The sequence below is a fragment of the Hirundo rustica genome (genome assembly GCF_015227805.2).
Source record: "Hirundo rustica isolate bHirRus1 chromosome Z unlocalized genomic scaffold, bHirRus1.pri.v3 SUPER_Z_unloc_BUSCO_334667at7742, whole genome shotgun sequence".
Taxonomy (NCBI): domain Eukaryota; kingdom Metazoa; phylum Chordata; class Aves; order Passeriformes; family Hirundinidae; genus Hirundo; species Hirundo rustica.
Window position 1 is genome coordinate 5,477 of NW_026690193.1, and position 19,804 is coordinate 25,280.

At 46.1% G+C, this 19,804-nt stretch overlaps 2 protein-coding genes across 2 annotated transcripts in view; both read right to left on the bottom strand.

Moving 5' to 3' along the window:
* Nucleotides 1–13,489, bottom strand: part of SKA1 (spindle and kinetochore associated complex subunit 1) — a gene marked incomplete at its 3' end in the record, with an annotated part of 18,961 nt that extends 5,472 nt beyond the window's left edge. Inside the window, 7 exon segments of the mRNA XM_040053621.2 lie at nt 1,054–1,223; nt 5,855–5,928; nt 5,930–5,993; nt 10,193–10,284; nt 11,269–11,393; nt 12,345–12,448; nt 13,221–13,489. Of these exon segments, the coding sequence (XP_039909555.1) occupies nt 1,054–1,223; nt 5,855–5,928; nt 5,930–5,993; nt 10,193–10,284; nt 11,269–11,393; nt 12,345–12,444 (625 nt within the window).
* Nucleotides 13,490–15,350: 1,861 nt separating this feature from the next.
* Nucleotides 15,351–19,799, bottom strand: LOC120747605 (tetraspanin-36-like; the record flags this gene model as incomplete). Its single annotated transcript, XM_040053622.2, has 5 exons — nt 15,351–16,649; nt 17,439–17,508; nt 18,437–18,589; nt 19,232–19,327; nt 19,785–19,799. Coding segments are annotated over 5 exons (435 nt in total), but the record flags the coding sequence as incomplete, so codon positions are not given.
* Nucleotides 19,800–19,804: the final 5 nt, after the last annotated feature.

Sequence of the window (19,804 nt, forward strand, 5' to 3'; positions counted from 1 at the left end):
GGAAGGAGGGAAGGAGGGAAGGAGGGCAAGGAGGGAAGGAGGAAGGAGGGAAGGAGGGAAGGAGGGAAAGGAGGGAAGGAGGGAAGGAGGGAAGGAGGGAAGGAGGGAAGGAGGGAAGGAGGGAAGGAGGGAAGGAGGGAAGGAGGGAAGGAGGGAAGGAGGGAAGGAGGGAAGGAGGGAAGGAGGGAAGGAGGGAAGGAGGGAAGGAGGGAAGGAGGGAAGGAGGGAAGGAGGGGAAAGGGGGCAGGGGGAGGGAGAAGTTGTAGTTTGTCTTCAGGGGACTCCTGAGTACCAGTGAATCCTCAGGGCAGAAGTTCTAGCATTCTATCCAGGGCAAAACCAGAGAGTGGGTGCCATGGCGTTGTCAGAGACAGCTCTTTTTCTGTGAGACAGAAGAGAGTTTGCTCCACTCTTTATGCCTGAACTTGGAAACATGAGAGCATTGTAAGGACAACACCAAGTTGACATGTGCACTACATCCCTCCAGGAAAAATGACACACTTGTTCTCAAGAGGAAAGGCATGCCAAAAAGGCGACTTTAATATCACAGATCCACTGTGCCACATATTTTTTGGAAAAAACTACCCTGGAAGTGCAACTTTGCTCTTCAATTGAAAGAAAGGTATTTTGGTTTCACTACTCTACGCTTTTAAGAGAAGCTGAAAACTCTTAAGATTATCAGACAGACTTATCTTTTCTACAAACCACTGCAGCACAATTAATTAGCCAGATTTCCCATCTTCAGAAACAAATATTTAATGGTTCATGTCCCATCAAGTTGAAGACCTGAGAATACATTTGTGTGATTTGGTTATCAAACTTTCCAGAACCTGTTATGTGATTCCAAACTAAATCTTTGTGCACTCAAAGTTTTTGCCTTTGACACCCCATCAAAGGGATGTATTTTCAATGAAAACATTAAAAAATGATTCCAATCACTATGGGAAAACTCTTCAGTCAGAAATACTGAAAAAAAGACCTGTATTTTTATACTTCTCCTGCAACAACCAAGAGTTATGAGTTTGGTACTAACAAAGGGGGCAAAAAAATTACCTTTTGTATCCTTATTTTCCTGTTCCACAAACCTGTGGTAGAGATTTCTGACAGGTGCTTTCATAGACTTCAAAGGCTGATACAAGATCTTGTACTTGTCCACCACAGCCTTGTTCATCTGTTGAACAACTGCGTTAACCTGATCATACGTTATACGGCCTTTCAAATACCTACAAATAAAAACAAGGATCAGTAACCAGAAAGTCACAAAGTTCCGTGTTTGTTCTTCTCTTTCGTCACCTTAACTGAACAAGCCGTTCCTAGTTAGAGGCAGTTTCCCCTGCTTTGTGTTAATGAATACATGTAGTAGTTATTCTGTTCGTGTCCTTGATTGTTTAACAATCTTGAAGGGAAAAAGGCCATGACAGAACCTAATCCAGAAAGATAAAATATTAGAAAGCTAAATTAAGAAGCAGAATGCATTCCGCGTATAAGCTGCAAAAATCTTTTCAAAATGGAATAAAGATTGCTTTTATAGCGTACCACTTAAACTACAAACACAGGAAAATAAAGTAACTTTGCAGAAAACAGCATGAAATTAAATGTTTGCCTAGGAGCACAATTTGGTTCATATTATCACCACAAATAACCTGTGTTTGATGTTACAGCCATCTATTGTTCAGTTGTGCTGAACAATCGGAGATCGGGCGTGGAGATGTCGTGCAGAGTCCTCGTGCCCACCATGGGCCATTTATTTTATTTTAAAAATATTTTAATATTTCTGTTGTTGTTGTTGGATGTGGCGCTCGGTGCCACGGTTTAGTTGAGGTGTTAGGGCACGGGTTGGCCTTGATGATCTTGAAGGTGTCTTGCAACCCAGTCATTCCGTGATTTTGTGATTATTTGGGGTTTTTTGAAGAACTAATAGTTTTGTGTTGTGTTCTGTGTTTGACTGTGCAGTCTACTGAGCTGTGAAGATACGGTTCTGCACCACCAGCATCCATTTCTGAACTCTCAGAGCATTTCATAATACTAGTACTAGAAGAATAAGGTCTGTTGATAACAGCCTAGAGGTACAGGAAGCACAGAAGTTAAGGAACAAAGTGATGTGGAAATACTAGAACACTGGAATATTTGCAAGTAAGGCTATTCAGTATTTATAGATGTAAAGCTGTGCCTTCAAGGAAAAGGAACTGTGCTGCATACTGAGAAACCATTACATAAAAATGAAATCTGAAACTCAAATGACAAGCAGTAAGCTAAATACAACACAACCCCTGCCCCCCAAAATGGCAGTAAGAGCCAGGGCAGCCTTGCAACTTGCATTGTCCCGGGGTCTTTGATCAGTTGCTCAACAAACCAAACCTAGCTGTTTGTGTTTCATTCAGGGTCGGTTTGCAGACCTGAGGAATCACACAAGTGTTACAATTCATTTTAAGAATGAATGTTTTAGGTCAGTAGAGCAGGTGGCTAAAAGCTGTGGGCGACAGCAAGACTGAAAAGAACGATGGACAGCAAGTTCCTCCCTTGTTTTAATCTGAACAGACAGGCCCAATCTTTGGAGAACATACAAAGAATTCAAAGCAGAAGCCGATAACCAATTACAAGTTCAGTATTCCAAACCAGAATTCAGGCAGGCATTCTGCAATTGCCAGCTCAAAGCAAGTCCTGTGGGTTTCAGCAACAGCCAGTCCCTGCCAGAGAGACAGGCAGGCTGGAGGCGTGTAAAAACTGAATCCAAAGCAATTGCTCTGCCTCCAAACCCAGTCTGAAACTCGGTAGCCACTAAGATACTTGCGAACAGCTTTCAACTTTATTGATACTTTGATTAATTCAGCCATCTCGTAGTTATATAAAGGCTCTACTTTGCACAGTAATAAAAGCAGCACTTCCAACCCTGAAATGCAGCCACAGCACAAACACAGCCTGTAACCACAGCAAGGCTCTGCCTGCGCACATTAACTGCTGTTTATTGCTCTCTCTGCCTCCCCTGCGCCACAGGGGAGCGAGCAGAGCGAGGAAGGCTAAGCCCGGAGGTATAAAATACCTTTATTTAAGTTCCTGTGCTCCCACTGCCGACACACAGTGAACACACTCCATAAAGCCAAGGGAGCACCTCAGCTCATGCTGAAGCTGAAACAGAAAGGCAGGACTGGGTTGCCTAAATGTAAAAACCAAATGCTCTTTGAGAGGTCCTCAGACTTCCAAGATGTTTTAATCTGAAATTAAACTCTGTCAAAACCAAACGGAATTTTTATTCTGTGCATAACTAAGGATCATAAAAACTCCAGCTGTCCCACAGCCCTCTCATATTTCTACCCAACCATGGCTGGCAAACCCGTTAATGCTGACATTTATTTCAGTCCATCCGTACGCTCATATAAAAATACAAAGTTGAGAAGTTCCAAATTCAGGCATTTAATTTAGATTTAAAATCACTTCAAATCTGCTTCACTGTTCCAAATGCAATAAAATTCAAATTCTTCTTTAAAAAAAAAAAAAAAAAAATCTGGTCAGTTTCTTTTTTTCATCCACATTCTTTTTAAGCCCCTTTTCAAAGCATTTTTTCCATAGGTATGAGAACCAGAACACAGCACTGTGTTCCTCAGAGAAAAGAATAACATCAATATATCACATATACACGACTCTAAAAGATATAAAGCCTGTAATGGCCACCCCCTGCTCTCTCAAAAATGAGCTAAAATAGCCATCTATTCTCCCAAACCACTGTCTTCTGAGACTTGAGAGTTATAATGAATGCACAAAATCTAAAATACTTTCCGCAGTAAGAGTTTTAGAAAGCAGTAAGAATTCTAGACATAGAATAAAGCAAGCATTTTCCTTTGCCTCAAAGCCAAAAGATAACAAAGACAGGTACTTTGAAATGTCCTTGTGTTCCTCTAAAGAGCACCTTCCTGCCACAGATTTGAAGGACAATTTGCAAGTTTTTTATTGTGCAAAGTGTTCTGTTTGATCAGGGTGCTCCACATCTGCCCCTTAACACAGCATGTACCTTTGCTAAATACCAGCTGCCCAGTCCCAGGACTATGAAGTCACTAAAGCCTGTGTGTCCCTTTTAGTGGCCTGATGGTGTTAGGAATAGATTTCTCTTCATGTTCAGCACAAAGCGAATGAAAACAGCCTCAGTTTTTCAGTGACCACCTCCCACCCCTAGTGTTTACCTGAAGAACTGGGCCCTGAACCGAATTCTCATTCTTCCAAGAGAATTTGTATTACAAGAATTTGCTGCTTAGATTTGGTCAATCAGTATGTGAAATTGCAAGTACCCCCTCAATCTTGTACTACAACATTGCCAGGCACAGAAAACACTGGTAGATTAATAGATCTATGGAAATTCATGTAAATTTTCCTCCACAGAACAAACATGCTTCTCCCATCTGAATAAAATTAAATTATTTCTAGAGCTCTACCAGCACAGTCTAAGCTGCAACCTTTCCATAATGGGTGCCTTCCAACACAGCTGCAACATTTCCACAGCGGGTGCCTTCCATCTCAGCTTATTCTGTGGTTTTGTGAATCTGTAATGAATAGGAAGAGGATCTGCCCAGCCTCTGTCCCCATCCTCCACGCCCATGAACAGCAGTGGAAAACCTTCCGCTTTCAAGGGTTATCATAAACTCCTTTAGGCTGGAAAAGCCCTCTGAGATCATCGAGTCCAGCCTTCCCCCCAGCACAGCCACCACTAAACCATGTCCCCCAAGTGTGCTCCCACCTGTTTTGTGATGTGGAAGATCACAGCCTTGACTGGAAGTCAAAACAATACTGGCTGGAACGGTCTGCGTCTATTTCTCTTGCCGCAGCAGAGATAAAGACCAAAAATTCCTATGTTCCAGCTTAATCCTCCCATAATTTTATCAGGAGAGAACTCCCTAAGGGAGTAAATCCACAAAACACACCTGAGGTTCTCTGCACAATAAAAATACCAGGTGCATGCTCTTCTGAGAAGTAACCAGAAGTCCTTTATCTTTAGCTCAGCATTCAGGATAAAGAAGAAAAAGGGCATTACTCACCTGAAAATTTTGAAGGCTACAGAAAAAAAAAATTGGAAAGCCTCAAGTAAAGTACAGACTCAAAAACATATTTCTTATTGAAACAGGTATTGTCAGGGAACAGAGTGAATCTAGAGTTTCAATAACAATTTAGCCTTAGGCATCAAGAGAGATTTCTTACTTTTGCAGAAACATTCACCCATGCCACCCAAATGCCATTTAAGAAGTTATTCCCATATCTCAGACTTCGGACAAGGATATCCATTAATCAGGTCCAGATGTTAGAGGAAAACACCCCAACCTAATTTCTATTCCAGAAATTCAGGAATTTCAGTACAAACTGCCTTTTTTGCTTTTAAGTCTGATTGCTTTTCCTCTCTCAAAACAGATTGGGAAGTCAAGACTTGAAGTTTCCAGAAGCCAATAGCTGGGTCAAATAAAACCAGCATTTATCATTATTTTTCCTTTTATATGTAAACAAATCCTTCATCTTATGAGATGATGGCACCTTTTTTTTTTTTAAATGTCAGCTCTCAAAACAAGATGATGATTCACCTGTTAGGTAATAAACCTCTGTCCATAAAATTACAGTGACTTTGAGGTAAGAGGTGTGGATTTTAATAATCAGTTTTCATCTTCTCAATACCAGCAAAAAAAGGAGCCCAATTAACTCCATTCACTCGATGTTCAGGTTTGCTAGCATTACATTTAAACTGTTTGGATCTATTATCAGGTTTCAGCCCATGAAATATTTCATCTCTGTCAGTCCCAGTTCTGCAAGAAGTCATTCTCCCAAACCTATGTGTACCACCCAAATTGATAAGCCAGGGTGTAAGGGAAGCCTTACTTACTTAGGAATATCTTCAAACTCCTTTGTGGTTATTAATGCTGCTTCTTTAATGACTTTTGTCTCTTTTGCGGGTTTGCTTTGCATGCTTGGGTTCTACAGCCTTTGCTTGTCCTTCGTGTTTCACAGCTGGTACCGTGACACTGTAAAATGAAGGAATATTCAGTGTATAAAGAGCAGGTAAAGTAGGAAGGAGAATTCCACTACACTATCAAGTCTGCTTAGTCACAGACCTAAGTTCCGGCCTATCTGTTATGCTGGATGAACACAATTAATGTCGTTTCACAAAAGAAACATCAGTAAAGCAAGCCTACTCTGTTTCAAATGGCATCCTTCAGCTGATTTCAGGACAGCTCTTGGTTTCTCTGCTACAGAGGCTGCCAGCAGGTGAGTTGGAAGCAATCCAAGTGCAGCACGGCACAGCTCAGAATTCAATGTACCATTACATTTCACACAACGCGAGGCCTGGCTTTTTATCAGATAAAACACAGCACAGAGCTGCAGCCTTAACGGGCAGAAATACTTCATAGTTCTTTGAAACAGGTTCAAATCTTGGGAAGCCTGACTCATCCATTAAACATTTGAAGCAAAGAAATTCAACACCATCTAGCAGACAGAGTTTTTTAAAATACCTTTAAATCTTTTTTTTTTAAGGCAAGATCCAAAAGGTCAAAGAATTTCCTGACTCATTCTTGATTATTATAACATTATTTTTATTAATTCACCCTTCCTCTAAACCCTCAGCTTAGAGCCTCAAACCCCAAGGGATCTTCCAGCCTTGCACCCAGCTGCTCCTCAGCAGGACAGAAAAGCTGATGCATATGGCCTGTCGGGGGCTCCTTTGCAGGAGTTTAAATTCCCCGGCATTCAGGTGGTTTTAGAGTTCTGGCCCTCAGCAAAGCTCTGTGCCAAACGCAGGAAAAGACAGAGTCTTCAAGGTTACATGCTTCGTTTATTAGTTCTTATCTTACAATTTTCTCAGTGTCTAAAAGATGTTTGCCGCAGCTCAGACATCTGGTGACTCCCCCGTCTCTGGGCTGTCCTTATCTTTTATACTAATTGCCACGTATTCTTTATTTACTATTTATTACCAATGTCTATCACTATTACTAAAAAGGTCATCTTTACTCTGACGCAATCCTCACTAACTACTTTGTGCCAACATCACTGCAGAAATGGAGTGAGGGAACAAGAAGGAAGGAGAAAGGGACAACGCCCTAGATTCTCCATCTTGCCCCATTCACTTCAATGCCAAGAATCCCAAACTCACTGTTTTTTCACCCTGTGATATACTAAACTACTATTTTTACACTCTTGTGGCCTGCAATCCTTCCTGCAGTGCAAGAAGCCTCTCCCATGGACTGAAATCAAATCCAGTGTCTCTCTGAGCTCTGGGCTGGGGTCCCAGACCCCCCTGCCCAGGTCCCTGACCCTCCAGGGCAACCAAAGGAATGCCTGGACTCCAACAATGGCCAACCAGAACACACAGACATCACTGGGATGTGCAGCAGAATTACCTAAAGCAGTACAGAGCTGACCCGGACAAAGAAATAATCCTCTGCTTGGATCTGACTGTCCCACAAGAGATCCTTGTTGGAGGCGGGGTCCCACGGCAGTTAACGCCAGAGCCGTGCCCCACCTGTGGCCCCCAGGGCCAGGATCTGAGGCGTCACTTGCGACAAGTGACAGTGCCCCGGTGTCCCACCCCCGAGGAACACAAGGGCCGTGGAGAGGGCAGCGAGTGCCACCTGCTGGGCTGCCACACCGCCAGCTCGGTGACACAGCGACGGGAGCGGCGCTGCTCGGCGCTGGGACACAACACAGAGCCCTTCTGAAGCCCAGCGCATCTGCAGCCAGACCTACTCAGATGTCATCACCCGAAGAACATCTGTTTGCAGCTGAGCAACAACAGCAACAACAAAACCAATACTGGCACCCTGCTGCTAGCAGGGAATGTCAGCAAACGTGAGGGAAGGGAAGGGGGGTGGATTTTGGGAGGGTGGTAGAGGTGGGTTTGGAATGAAAGGATAAACACAAGAACCTAGGGAAGCAAGTTCACGTCTTGAAACTTCGATGCTCCCACGCTCCAGCCTCCTGATGTCTATCACACTGAAACAAACCTTTTCTAGATGATTCCTCAGCCCCAGGCGTCCCTCCTTTGTGTTCCCACCTACTCCCTTGTCCCTGCACTGCTGCAGTGAGGTGGTAAAGACACCGTTCACTGCTGACCTGAACCATGGAAAGGAAAAAACTGATGCTTGTTTACAAAATCTGGCTCTGGCGGAATGAGAAACTCTCAAGAAATACGTGGGATACAGAGAGCTTGAGAGATACTGAACTTGCTTTTTATTTCAGTGACATTCCTCTGGTAAACAAGAACAGAAAACCCAAGACTACAGGAGAGAAACAATAGCTAAAGCCATGAATCGTTCAGTTTCTCTGTGTGGGCGTTTTCTTCTTCCCAGGGACTTCAAGGTCTGTCTCACCAGCATTCAAGTGCTCCTCTGCTTTCTGCATTACCTCACAAAAATCACTCGACAGCCCACTAGTATTCACAGCCCCACAGATCTGTGGACATAGGGGAACAGAAAGGGAGGAGGCCAGGACAGGGAAGTTTGGGGAAGAGGCTTGAAAACATATTTACATTGATACATCGGGTTTTGAACAATTATGTCCCTTCTTACACTTCCTTGACCCTCCACTGCACAACACAGTGAGCACCAAGAAGTGACAAAATGGGGACAAAAGGAGAATGCGTGTTTTGACAAATGGCATCATCAGACAATGTATTATTACTCAAGAAAAAAGCAGCAACAAACTGACAGTGACAGAACAGCAGCTGTGAGCTGGCTGAGCGCAATCTGTAGAAAATTATCAGAAAAGCTTGGTTGGTTTTACGTATTGTGGCTCTCTCTAGAAAGGGAGGAACTGGCTAAAGTCATATCAGAGTTAACTTCCTGATCACAAGCAGGACAAGATTGTATGGGAAACCAACATCCCAAAGAATCTTTTGGTGTCAGAGGTGGCACAAATCGCCAAACAAGCCTCACTTACAAATAAACAATTTCCAGGAGCTAACACAAAGACAAAGGATCTCCTATGATAAGGAAGTAAGTTATGACAGGAAGGCAGAACCCAAGTGGTAATTTCTGAAAAACTTCAATTCTTACACACACACACGCACGCACAAAGCAACATCTCAAGAATCTAAAAGGATCAAGACACCTCTAGAGACATTTTGGGAGGTTGTTTCCTAAACTGGGAGGTTCATGTCTAAAGGGTGGGAATAAGAAAAAAGCTTCTGCACAAGTCATCCCTCCACCAGCTAAGAACCATTTCAATACAATACCTACCAATGACCATATTGCTACACACCAACAAAAATTACCATTACTTTTTCTCTTTTGGAATCCTTTTTCCACAAATTTAACTTTTTACTTCGCTGGAATACATCTGCCATGTTTTGAGACTGAGGCTTCTCTGGCATTAGGAGCCAGACCAAGTAAGGCTGGTATACTCAGAGCACATACTGGAAGCACTGAATTCAAGCTAATGCATTTCTTTCTGACAAGCTGTGAGGTGGGAAAGAAACTCTGGGATCCCCATGTAAAAGGACTCTGCAAGTGACCCCACCTGACATACACTAGCATCACTCCAGGAAAAAAAAAGCAGCTCAAACAGGAAAGAGACACAGACGAGAAACTCAGGGTTAAAATGTCTTAGAAGCCTTCCAAGTAACAGCTGTTATTTCACATACTTGTCATTTTCACACACTTGAGCTACTTGACTCTGAAAAGCTTCTTACCACAGCCCTCTCCAAGGCAAGCAGATGCCCTAGCTAGCTGAATTAAATACAAGATTGCTGTAGGAAAAGAGGACAAAGTACCACAAACAGAATTCAAAGTCCCACAGAAAGATGACTGAGTTAGAGCATTTTTGTGTTTTAATTGTATCTGAAAAAGCAGTGGTGAACTTGAGTTCTAGTGACCCAGCATTTGGGTCGCTAACCCTTTAGTCTGTAGGCACTGCAGTTATAAAATCAGTGTATTTGTGATTCTAAAGGAAGGATGCTCAGACTCAGAGCAGCACTTGCTTTCTACTACACCACACCTATCCCTGGGAGCTCCAGCTGGAACAAGCTGGTATTTTATAGGCTTGGCCTGACAGGCGTTGAGGTGCTAGCACGAGCCTGGAGAAGAGCCACCTCCAGAATCAATACACACAACAGCTTTGGCTCCCAAAATGTCACAGTTAATGTGGAGTGAAAGGAGCAGAGCTGTAAGCCCTGCAACTGAGCGCTGCCAGGAGCAGCCCGAATCCTCGGGGCTCCTGTACCACGTACCAGCTCCGGGTTGGTTTAGGCAGGTAGGGTGGAATGTGCTCAAGGAGGTGCTGTGCTTCCTTTTCATCTCTCTCAGCAGCCTTCTGGATGCCCTGAAATTAATAGGAGACTCTATCAGGAATCTGAAACTGCTAACATCAAGCAAGTAAAATTGGGGAAATACTAAATTAATTTTCAGCTTTACTGAGAGGTGTCCTTTATGGTCTCCCCATCATCTTACCTCCACACCCCATAATTTCCCCAGGGAAACTAGTAAAGATAAACAGGAAGGAGCATCTGTCCTTGCCCTTGGAATGTCAGAGAAACTTGAGCAGGCACAAGGAACTTTAGCAATACACCCTCAGCAAACTCTGGTCAGGGAATGGAGATAGTGAAGAAGAGATATTACAATAAACTCACCTCCATTCCCCAAACTACATTTCCAAAAGAGACTTAACAAAGGCACTGCAAACACACTGTAGAATGACACACAAATATTCTAACTGAATACTTTGTGCAGCTACTGCGAACATGTGCAAGTAGAACTGCTCCTTAGTTCACTGTATCTATTATGATAAGACATGTGTACAAGGCCATGGACAAAGATGTTCTTTTAATTTTTTAATGGCCTTAAGATAAAGGAAGGTAGACTTAGATTAGCCACTAATAATAAATTCTTCCCTGTGAGGGTGTGAGGCCCTGGCACAGGTTACCCAAAGCAGCTGTGGCTGCCCCTGGATCCCTGGCAGTGTCCAAGGCCAGGCTGGACAGGGCTTGAAGCAGCCTGGGGCAGTGGAAAGTGTCCCTACCCATGGCAGGGATTGTGACTGGATGGGCTCTAAGCTCCCTTCAAACTCAAACCATCCTAAAATTCTATGATTCTATGTAAAAGCCTCGAAAAATACAATTTTTATGTTCATTGTTCTGGGGAACTGCTTAACAAACCATCAGCAGGTCCGTTCCAAGCCCCAGTTTCTCTTATAAGCACATCCATCCAAACATCACTAAGGATCTAGGAAAAGAACCCATGACATACAAAGAGTGAAGATTTCTTTGAATCTTTCAGTGTTTTATGAACAGGAAAAGAAAAAGGATACTTTTAGCAAATCCCTCAGTTTTTCTTGCTGTTTAACTTCAGCTTCCATTTTATTCAGCAGTTCATGTATAAGGATCACCTCATTCCGTATTTTACGAAGCACAGGCCTGCGGCTTTCATCTTTGCCTGTAAAAGAGAGAACATTAAGAGACAGTCTCCAAGAAAAAAAACCAAAATCTGATATTCCTCCCCTTCACAAGCAGTGATTATCCAACTCACTCCCCCCCAGCCACCATATCCATCCAGGAGGAGCATGTCAAACTGTCAGCCTTGTACTCCACACAGTCAGAGTTCACGAAATCACTTAGTTTGGAAAAGCCCTCCAGGTCCAACTATTTGCCCAGAACGCTGTTAGGGCCACCACTGACCCGTGTCCCAAGTGTCACAAACATATGGCTTTTAAATCCCTTCAAGGATTGGACTCCACCACCTCCCTGGTGGAATTGTAGAATTCCAGCCCCTTCCAATTCCTGACCACTCTTTCCATAAAGAAGTTCCTCCTGATGTCCAACCTGAGCCTCCCCTGTCCCAGCCTGAGGCCGTTCCTTCTCCTCTTGTCCCTGTTCCCTGGGAGCACAGCCCGACCCCCCCGGCTGTCCCCTTCTGTCAGGGAGTTGTGCAGAGCCACAAGGTTCCCCCTGAGCCTCCTTTTCTCCAGGCTCAACCCCTTTCCCAGCTCCCTCAGCCTCTCCTGGGGCTCCAGCCCCTTCCCCAGCTCCCTCAGCCTCTCCTGGGGCTCCAGCCCCTTCCCCAGCTCCCTCAGCCTCTCCTGGGGCTCCAGCCCCTTCCCCAGCTCCCTCAGCCTCTCCTGGGGCTCCAGCCCCTTCCCCAGCTCCCTCAGCCTCTCCTGGGGCTCCAGCCCCTTCCCCAGCTCCCTCAGCCTCTCCTGGGGCTCCAGCCCCTTCCCCAGCTCCCTCAGCCTCTCCTGGGGCTCCAGCCCCTTCCCCAGCTCCCTCAGCCTCTCCTGGGGCTCCAGCCCCTTCCCCAGCTCCCTTCCCTGCCCTGGACACGCTCCAGCCCCTCGGTGTCCTTCTTGGAGTGAAGTGCAAACCAAACCCCACTGCTGGTCTCGTTTACCGATGTCTCTCAAGAGGATACACTTTTTAACATTTGAAATCTTCTCATTGATGTGGGTGCATAAATCTTCCAGGGTTGGGGATACCATATCCTTCATCATCACTCTGGAGAGGAACAAAAATGAAAGCAGGAATTTAACACATACCCAAGCTGCAAACATTGCTTACAAAAGCAGAGTTTTTAGAAGGACCCTGATCTGTCAAAGAAGCAAAGGGAACATAAACAAAACAGTAAGTGGAGTAATTATCTTTTATCTTACTGAATTGAAGGTGGGAAAGGGAAGCATAAAGTGACTGGCACTAGACAAGCCAACAAGTTTCCCAGGACGCTGGAGATAAATGCAGTGTGATATCAGTGCAGTGATTCCTCATGAGGCCGGGAGCATCCTTATTATATACAAGTGTCCACTGAAAAAGGAGTTGGAATTTACTGCAAAAACAAGAAATACCTGGCTTATGTATGGCAGTTTTAGAAGTCTCTCAGGGAGACTACATCAGATGATTGATGTTTAAAGAGGTGTGTTTTTCTAAAACAATTGTGTAAAAAAAAAAAAAAAAAATTAGCAGAGTTATTATTATTAGGGAAGTCGGGAGGCACCAAAAGAACAATATATATCGATTACTATATTGTCTATACCAATAGAGTTATTAACCCTATTATAGACAGGTATTGATTAAAAGAAGAAGTTTCACAATGTGACAAAACCCCGCATTCAACATTGTGGCCCGGCACTGGGCGCTCACACAGCTCCCTCCGGCGGCTCACACTCGGAAAATTTAAAAACGCCTTTATTTCGCTGTTGGCTTAAAATACTATCAACTGCCGCGCTTATGAATTCCTTTCTTAGCCACCAGCTGCCTTCCCCACCCTCCGTACCTGCGTGGAACCAAGGACGCTCCGAGGCGGGTCGGGATTCCCTGAGGGGATGGAGGCCGCCCGCTGCGCCCGGCGGCAGCGCCCGTTTCTCCTCAGGTTTTACCAGGCGCAGCGCCAGCGCTTCCCGGTCCTGGTCGCACCGTCTCAGCCGCGGGGGCCGGGGAAGGTGGCAGCTGGTCCGGGGGAAGAGGAAGCTGGAGGAGGAAGGAGGGAGGGCGCGGCTGCCGCGTCCCGGTTCGAGCCGCGGTTTGAATCCGCCGCGCTCGGGCGGACGTTGGGAGGGCGGGGAGGGCGCATGCGCGCTGAGGGGAGGGCGGGAAGGGCGGAGCGGGGGCGACGCTGAGGGGGTAAAACGGGGCGGGAAGGGCGGGAGCAGCGCTGAGGGAGCCGGGGAGGGATGCGGGGCCCTAAAGGAGGTTGTCGGCTTGGTGAGAGTTGGTGTCTTCTCCCAGGCAGCCAGTGATAGGATAAGGGCGTGTGGTCTCAAGCTGCGCCACGGGAGGCTCAGGTTGGACTTCAGGGGGGATTCCTCATGGAAAGGGCGTTCTGGCGTTGGAAGGGGCTGCCCAGGGAGGTTTGGAGTCCTCATCCCTGGAGGTGTCCAAGGAGCGCTTGGACGTGGCTGTGCTGTGGTCTGGGTGGCAAAAAGGGATCAGTCATAGGTGGGGCACGATCTCGGAGGTCTTTTCCAACCTTTGATTGTAATTCTGTGAGTCTGGAGGAGAGCCGTTAAGGCGGGAGCTCTGAGGGGAGCAGGAGCGCGAAGGATGTTGTCAGTTTTAGGGGCTCTGTGAACACAAAGTTCACCTTAGAAAGGAGACATTGTATATTCAGCGCAGCGTGCAAGGAGGAAGTTCCCACTAATCAGCTTGCCAAGGGGTAAAATTACATCTATCTTCACTATATTTACTGTATAGTAAATTTACTGTGTAGTAAAATTCACATGAGCACGCCCGCTTACTGCATATTTTCCGCCCACCTAATGCACATTTGTTTGGGTCATGTAATCCTAACGCTAGGCTTGAAACAGGTTCCTTCCTTCACTAGGCACACTCCTCTTGTACAAGTAATTTCACAAAAGTGACGTTTACAAAAGGCGAGCAAAAAACTGAAAGACACAAAGGACAGAGGGAAGAGGACAGAGAGGGAAAGCGGCAAGTCTGGCCAGAGCGGGAAAGGAAAGGCGAAAGGTACGGTACTGCAAAGAGAAGCAGGGTAGAAAGGCAGGAATGGGAAAAGGAGGCGGGATCGCTGAGGAGAACGGGAAGGAAGGGCGGAAGGCGGGATCGCCGAATGGAGCCGGGCGAGAAGGAAGGCGGGATAGCTGAGGGGAACGGGAAGGAAGGGCGGAAGGCGGGATCGCTGAGGGGAACGCTCAGGGAACCGGGCGGGAAGGGAAAGCGGGATCCCTGGGGGAGGCGGTAAGGGAGGCCGGGTCCCTGAGGAGAGCTGGGCAGGATCGCTTAGGGGACCGGGAAAGAAGGGCGGAAGGCGAAATTGCTGAAGAAAGCCGGGTGAGAAGAGAGCCGAGATCGCTGAACGCAGCGGGAAGGGAAGGCAGGATCGCTGAGGGGAGCCGGGATCGCTGAGGAGAGCCGGCATCACTGAACGCAGCGGGAAGGGAAGGCGGGATCGCTGAGGGGAGCCGGGGTCGCTGAGGAGAGCCAGGATCACTGAATGCAGCGGGAAGGGAAGGGAAGATCGCTGAGGAGAGCCGGATCGCTGAACGCAGCGGGAAGGGAAGGCGGGATCGCTGAGGGGAGCCGGGATCGCTGAGGAGAGTCGGGATCACTGAACATCAGCGGGAAGGGAAGGCAGATCGCTGAGGAGAGCCGGGATCGCTGAACGCAGCGGGAAGGGAAGGCAGGATCGTTGAGGGGAGCCGGGATCACTGAACATCAGCGGGAAGGGAAGGCAGGATCGCTGAGGAGAGCCGGGATCGCTGAGGAGAGCCGGGATCGCTGAACGCAGCGGGAAGGGAAGGCAGGATCGCTGAGGAGAGCCGGGTGGGATGGATCCCCGAGGCAGCGCCAACAGGCGCCCGCTCCTGTTCCGCCCCTCAGGACTTTACTTCCTCCAGGGAATTGTGATAGAATCGACCAACAACCGCCACACCATTTATTACTTGGTTGTATAAATTTAGTTTATTTCAGCATTTAACAGAAGACAAAGACCTCAGTAAAAACTCCGTTTTCAACATACACGTGCTGATGCTGGTGTGTCTCCTATAGGACACTGTCACTCATCGCTTTATTTTTCTCTTGGAGTAGGGATGGAGATAATGAAACAGTTTACACGGATCCCAAGATACATTTTTTTTTCTAAATAGCTACAAATATAAAGGTTTGTTAAGGACGGACTGCTTATCTCTCCAAGGAAGGAATCAGCAGAATCTCTGTTGCTGTTCCACAATTCCCTGACACATAAAAGCTCACAGTTCCTTCCGTTCTCTATCCCCAAAATCCTGAAGAGTTTATAAACAGATTAACATACAAGCGAGTTAAAGAAGGACTGTGTTAAAGCAGGGATGCAGTCCAAGGAATAAGTGACTGTGTCCAGCAGAATTGAGGAGAATAGAAAATGTGCAAAAGCAGCTCTACAGCAAGTTATTGAAATTGCTTTGTACAAAAATGAGTCTTTAACGTTTTTGCAGAGAAGCGTGGTCAGGGTGGAAGTATGGCACTATCCCCCAAGCCAAACCATAGAAAAAAAGAGGAAGAAAATGTTCAAAAGTCCTGCTTCAGAAGGAATTTTTAATGTCAATAATTAAGAGATTGCACACAAACAAAAGGGAGAGAATTCTGAGCCCAAAAGCTTAAAACTTTTTTTTCATGTTTGCTAGCTGCTCCAAGCAACCACACAAATGCTTGTTCCAGACTTTAAACACAGGGCTGTCTTGCACTAACAACCTCTGCAGGAAACAGAATTACAACACATGACATAAGAAAGGTGAAAAAACCAGAAAAACTGCACAATCAGATGTGGAAAAAACATACTACAGATCCCCGTGCCTATGAAAAGTATTTAAACCTGGCATTCAGAACTTTCTTTTATTGTTTAAACCACATCATGGGGATGATAGGTTTGTGCAGACAACTGAAAAACCCCTCCTGTGGTGTGCACCAGTTTACTGACTAAAATATAACGTTTCTGCTGCATGTTTTTGGGGCAGAGAAAAGGTCAGAAGAAAGTTTCTTTCTGGAGCCTACTGGACCACCCTGCACACCTGTAGTCACAGGTCCAAACTTAGCATAATGTTTCAGAAAGCTGTGGTATGATCACAAGTCAATTTCATCATCAGGAAGCAAGACTGTTCTTTTCAGTTTTTTTAAGCAAACACCCCCGAGTAAAGAGGCTGATATCCACTCTCTTCTTTCTTGCAAGTAAGCACACAGACGCTCAGCATGCCGAAGAACTGGAAAAGAGGGAGTGCACAACAGACTTAGCCCTGCTGTATTTCTGTTTCAGTCCTCAGACTGAACACCTACACAGCGGATGACTTCATCATAAGAAAAAAACTCATTTAAAAATACATCTACAGAAAGTGTTATTTTTGCATACCAATTCCCACTAACATTTCCGGCTTGAGTGTTTCCTGTCTGGTTTGTCCCATTAATTAATACATTCACATTAATTACTGGTTATCTTCCCACGGGGAAAATTTCAGTGAAAGGCGAGGATTGTTCTGGGATAAAATGAGTTCTCCAAAATATTTAAGCACGCCTTTGGACAAGGAGTGATAGGAATGGCTTCCCACTGCCAGAGGGCAGGGATGGGTGGGATACTGGGAAGGAACTGCTGGCTGTGAAGGTGGGCAGGCCCTGGCAGTGTCCAAGGTCAGGCTGGACAGGGCTTGGAACAACTTGGGACAGTGGAATTTGTCCCTGCCCATGGCAAGGGGTGGAATGAGATAAGCTCTAAGGTCCCTTCCCACCCAAACCATTCTGGGATTCTGTGACTCCTTGACAAAACAGATTCCACATTGAATTTCCATCCCAAATCCCCTAATGTCATTTGAATCCCTCCCATCATTGTCAGGCAGATGAAACAGAGACAGCTGAAAAACACAAGCGAGGACACATAGGACTGAATCTGCTTCAGAGGCAGAAGAAAGCTGTAGGCTATTAGGACAGTGAAGATGAAAAAGACCCAAATTCCAAGGGCAAACTACTATTTTCCATGAGGGAAGAAGCAGAAACATTTACCTTTACGATGGCAACCCCAGGATTACAAGCATGGCATAGCTGATAACGCTCTGCAGCCCAGACTCCACTTCCTGTGCACAGCCCTGCCATGAAAGAGGTAAAAACATGTTAAAATGTTTTCTTCCAGCTGGAAGTTGTTATTATTTTCACCGCCCCCAGCTCTCCTCAAGGCCTGGTAAGGCCTGTCTAACCAGCACTGCAGAACTGAGAAACTCCATTCTTGTCTTCCAGACCTGATGGCTTATTCCCCCTGCACGAGGAGAGGCACTGACAAACTGCAATCTACTGACATTTGCTACATCTGAATTTCCTCTAGCTCAGGTCGCTTAAACAAGAACCCAAAACTCAGAGGCAGAAGGCCATCAATGGTATCTATAAAAGCCAACTTATGCCCCAGACTGGAGAACCTGCTATGGAGTTAATAGAATGGTTTGGATTGGAAGGGACTTGAAAGATCATCCAGTGCCACCCCCTGCTATGTGCAGGGACCCCTTCCACTGTCCCAGGCTGCTCCAAGCCCTCTCCAGCCTGGCCTTGGACACTGCCAGGGATCCAGGGGCAGCCCCAGCTGCTCTGGGCACCCTGTGCCAGGGCCTCAACACCCTCCCAGCCACCAATTCCTTCCCAAGATCCCAGCTGTGCCTGCCCTCTGGCACTGGGAGCCATTCCCTGGGTGCTGTCCCTGGGTGCCTTGTCCCCAGTCCCTCTGCAGCTCTCCTGGAGCCCCTTCAGGCCCTGGCAGGGGCTCGGAGCTCTCCCTGGAGCCTTCTCTTGTGCAGCTGAGCAGCCCCAGCTGTGCCAGGCTGGCTCCAGAGCAGAGGGGCTCCAGCCCTGGCAGCATCATAGTCCTCCAGACTGAACGTGATCAGTCTCAGATCTGCCCCAGATCTGATTAAACAACTACAGCTATGGACATATCCCTGAACTCTGCCTGGCGTGCTTCCCTCCACGGTTTCCACCTGGCTGGAAATGAGCATTTCCCAACTCTGAAACCAAGCCCCTCATCCTCACCCGTGTGTTGAGCTCCTGCGGCTGATCCAGATGCCCTGTGCAGTTCTTGGCCTCCTGCTGGCAGCAGCTCTGGGGGACACTGTTGTTCCCAGTGGAATTAAACCACTGGGTGGTCGTCCAGTCACTGTAGTTCTTAACCCCGCAGCAGTGAAGCTACCAAACACAGGACAGTTACACAGCAGTTACATAAGATTATACACTAGTATATTACTAGTGTATTACTAGTTACATTATATATATATATTTATATATATATATTTATATATATATATGTTCATATATATATGGATGCTCACGTCGAGTTAAACCTCTCTTAGGCATAGTGGGCCACAGCTGCCACTAGTTTCCAGCAGATTTACAAGCAGCGGTGCTTCAGGAAAACAATAAATGTAGTAAATCAATCTCCTTCAGGCATTATTGCATCCTTCTTAGTCTATCCTTTGTGAAAACTCCGATAGGAGGGTGACAAGTTGCAGGGTAGGGTCTTCCATCATCCCGCTATTTTATGGTGCAATGCTCTCAGCAGCAGTTATTCACATGGACTTACTTGCTCTGATGCAAATGTCACTCATATCAACCACAGCCCTCACTACATGAACTTCACACCCGGAGCCTGAGCACACCAGCTCTGCAAAGGGAGGAACACCCTCAAGCTGTCTAGGAGGACTGCATGCTAAACACAGAGCCAAGCTCCAGCATACTGCCCCACTCATCCTCTCCCCTCCTTTCCCAGCTGAAATTCCTTGTTTAGGACCCAACTGTTCTTTTCCAAACAATGCTTAAATATTTTCTTACCTGTTCTTGCAGGTAATCCACAACTGTAGACTCTGGGCTTTTGCCATCGTACTTCTCAAAGACTGAGCGCATTGTAACTTGCACATCAGTTTTTACCTGTTTAGAGAGAGAGAGAAAAACAATGCAGATGGCTTCAATGCGAGAGCTGAAAATTTTATCTGGTGGAAACTGCAAAAGATCTCTATCCCAAATAACTCAAGAGGGGAAATAAGAAGTAAGAAAAATCAAGCAACGTTTTAGACATAATTCAGGTGGCACTTAGCCAGAATCACGTTCCTGGGTAGAAGCTTGCCACCTTTAATGGAAAAGCCCTCCTTTGGGAGCATGGACAACTGTTTAATCCAACTCAGAGGCTGTTGTGATATCTGCCAGGTACTTTATATATTCACTGCATTCCCAGCAAAGACATCCCCATTCCCATTTGATCTGCAGGTTGCAGGACAGGGGATGAAGTGAAAAAAATAAACCAAACCAGATAAATTGGAGTGATCAAACAATGTGAGATCTATTCTTCACTTTTATGTTGGGACAGAGATGCTAATTCTTTGTTTACCTTTTCCCTGTAAACAAATC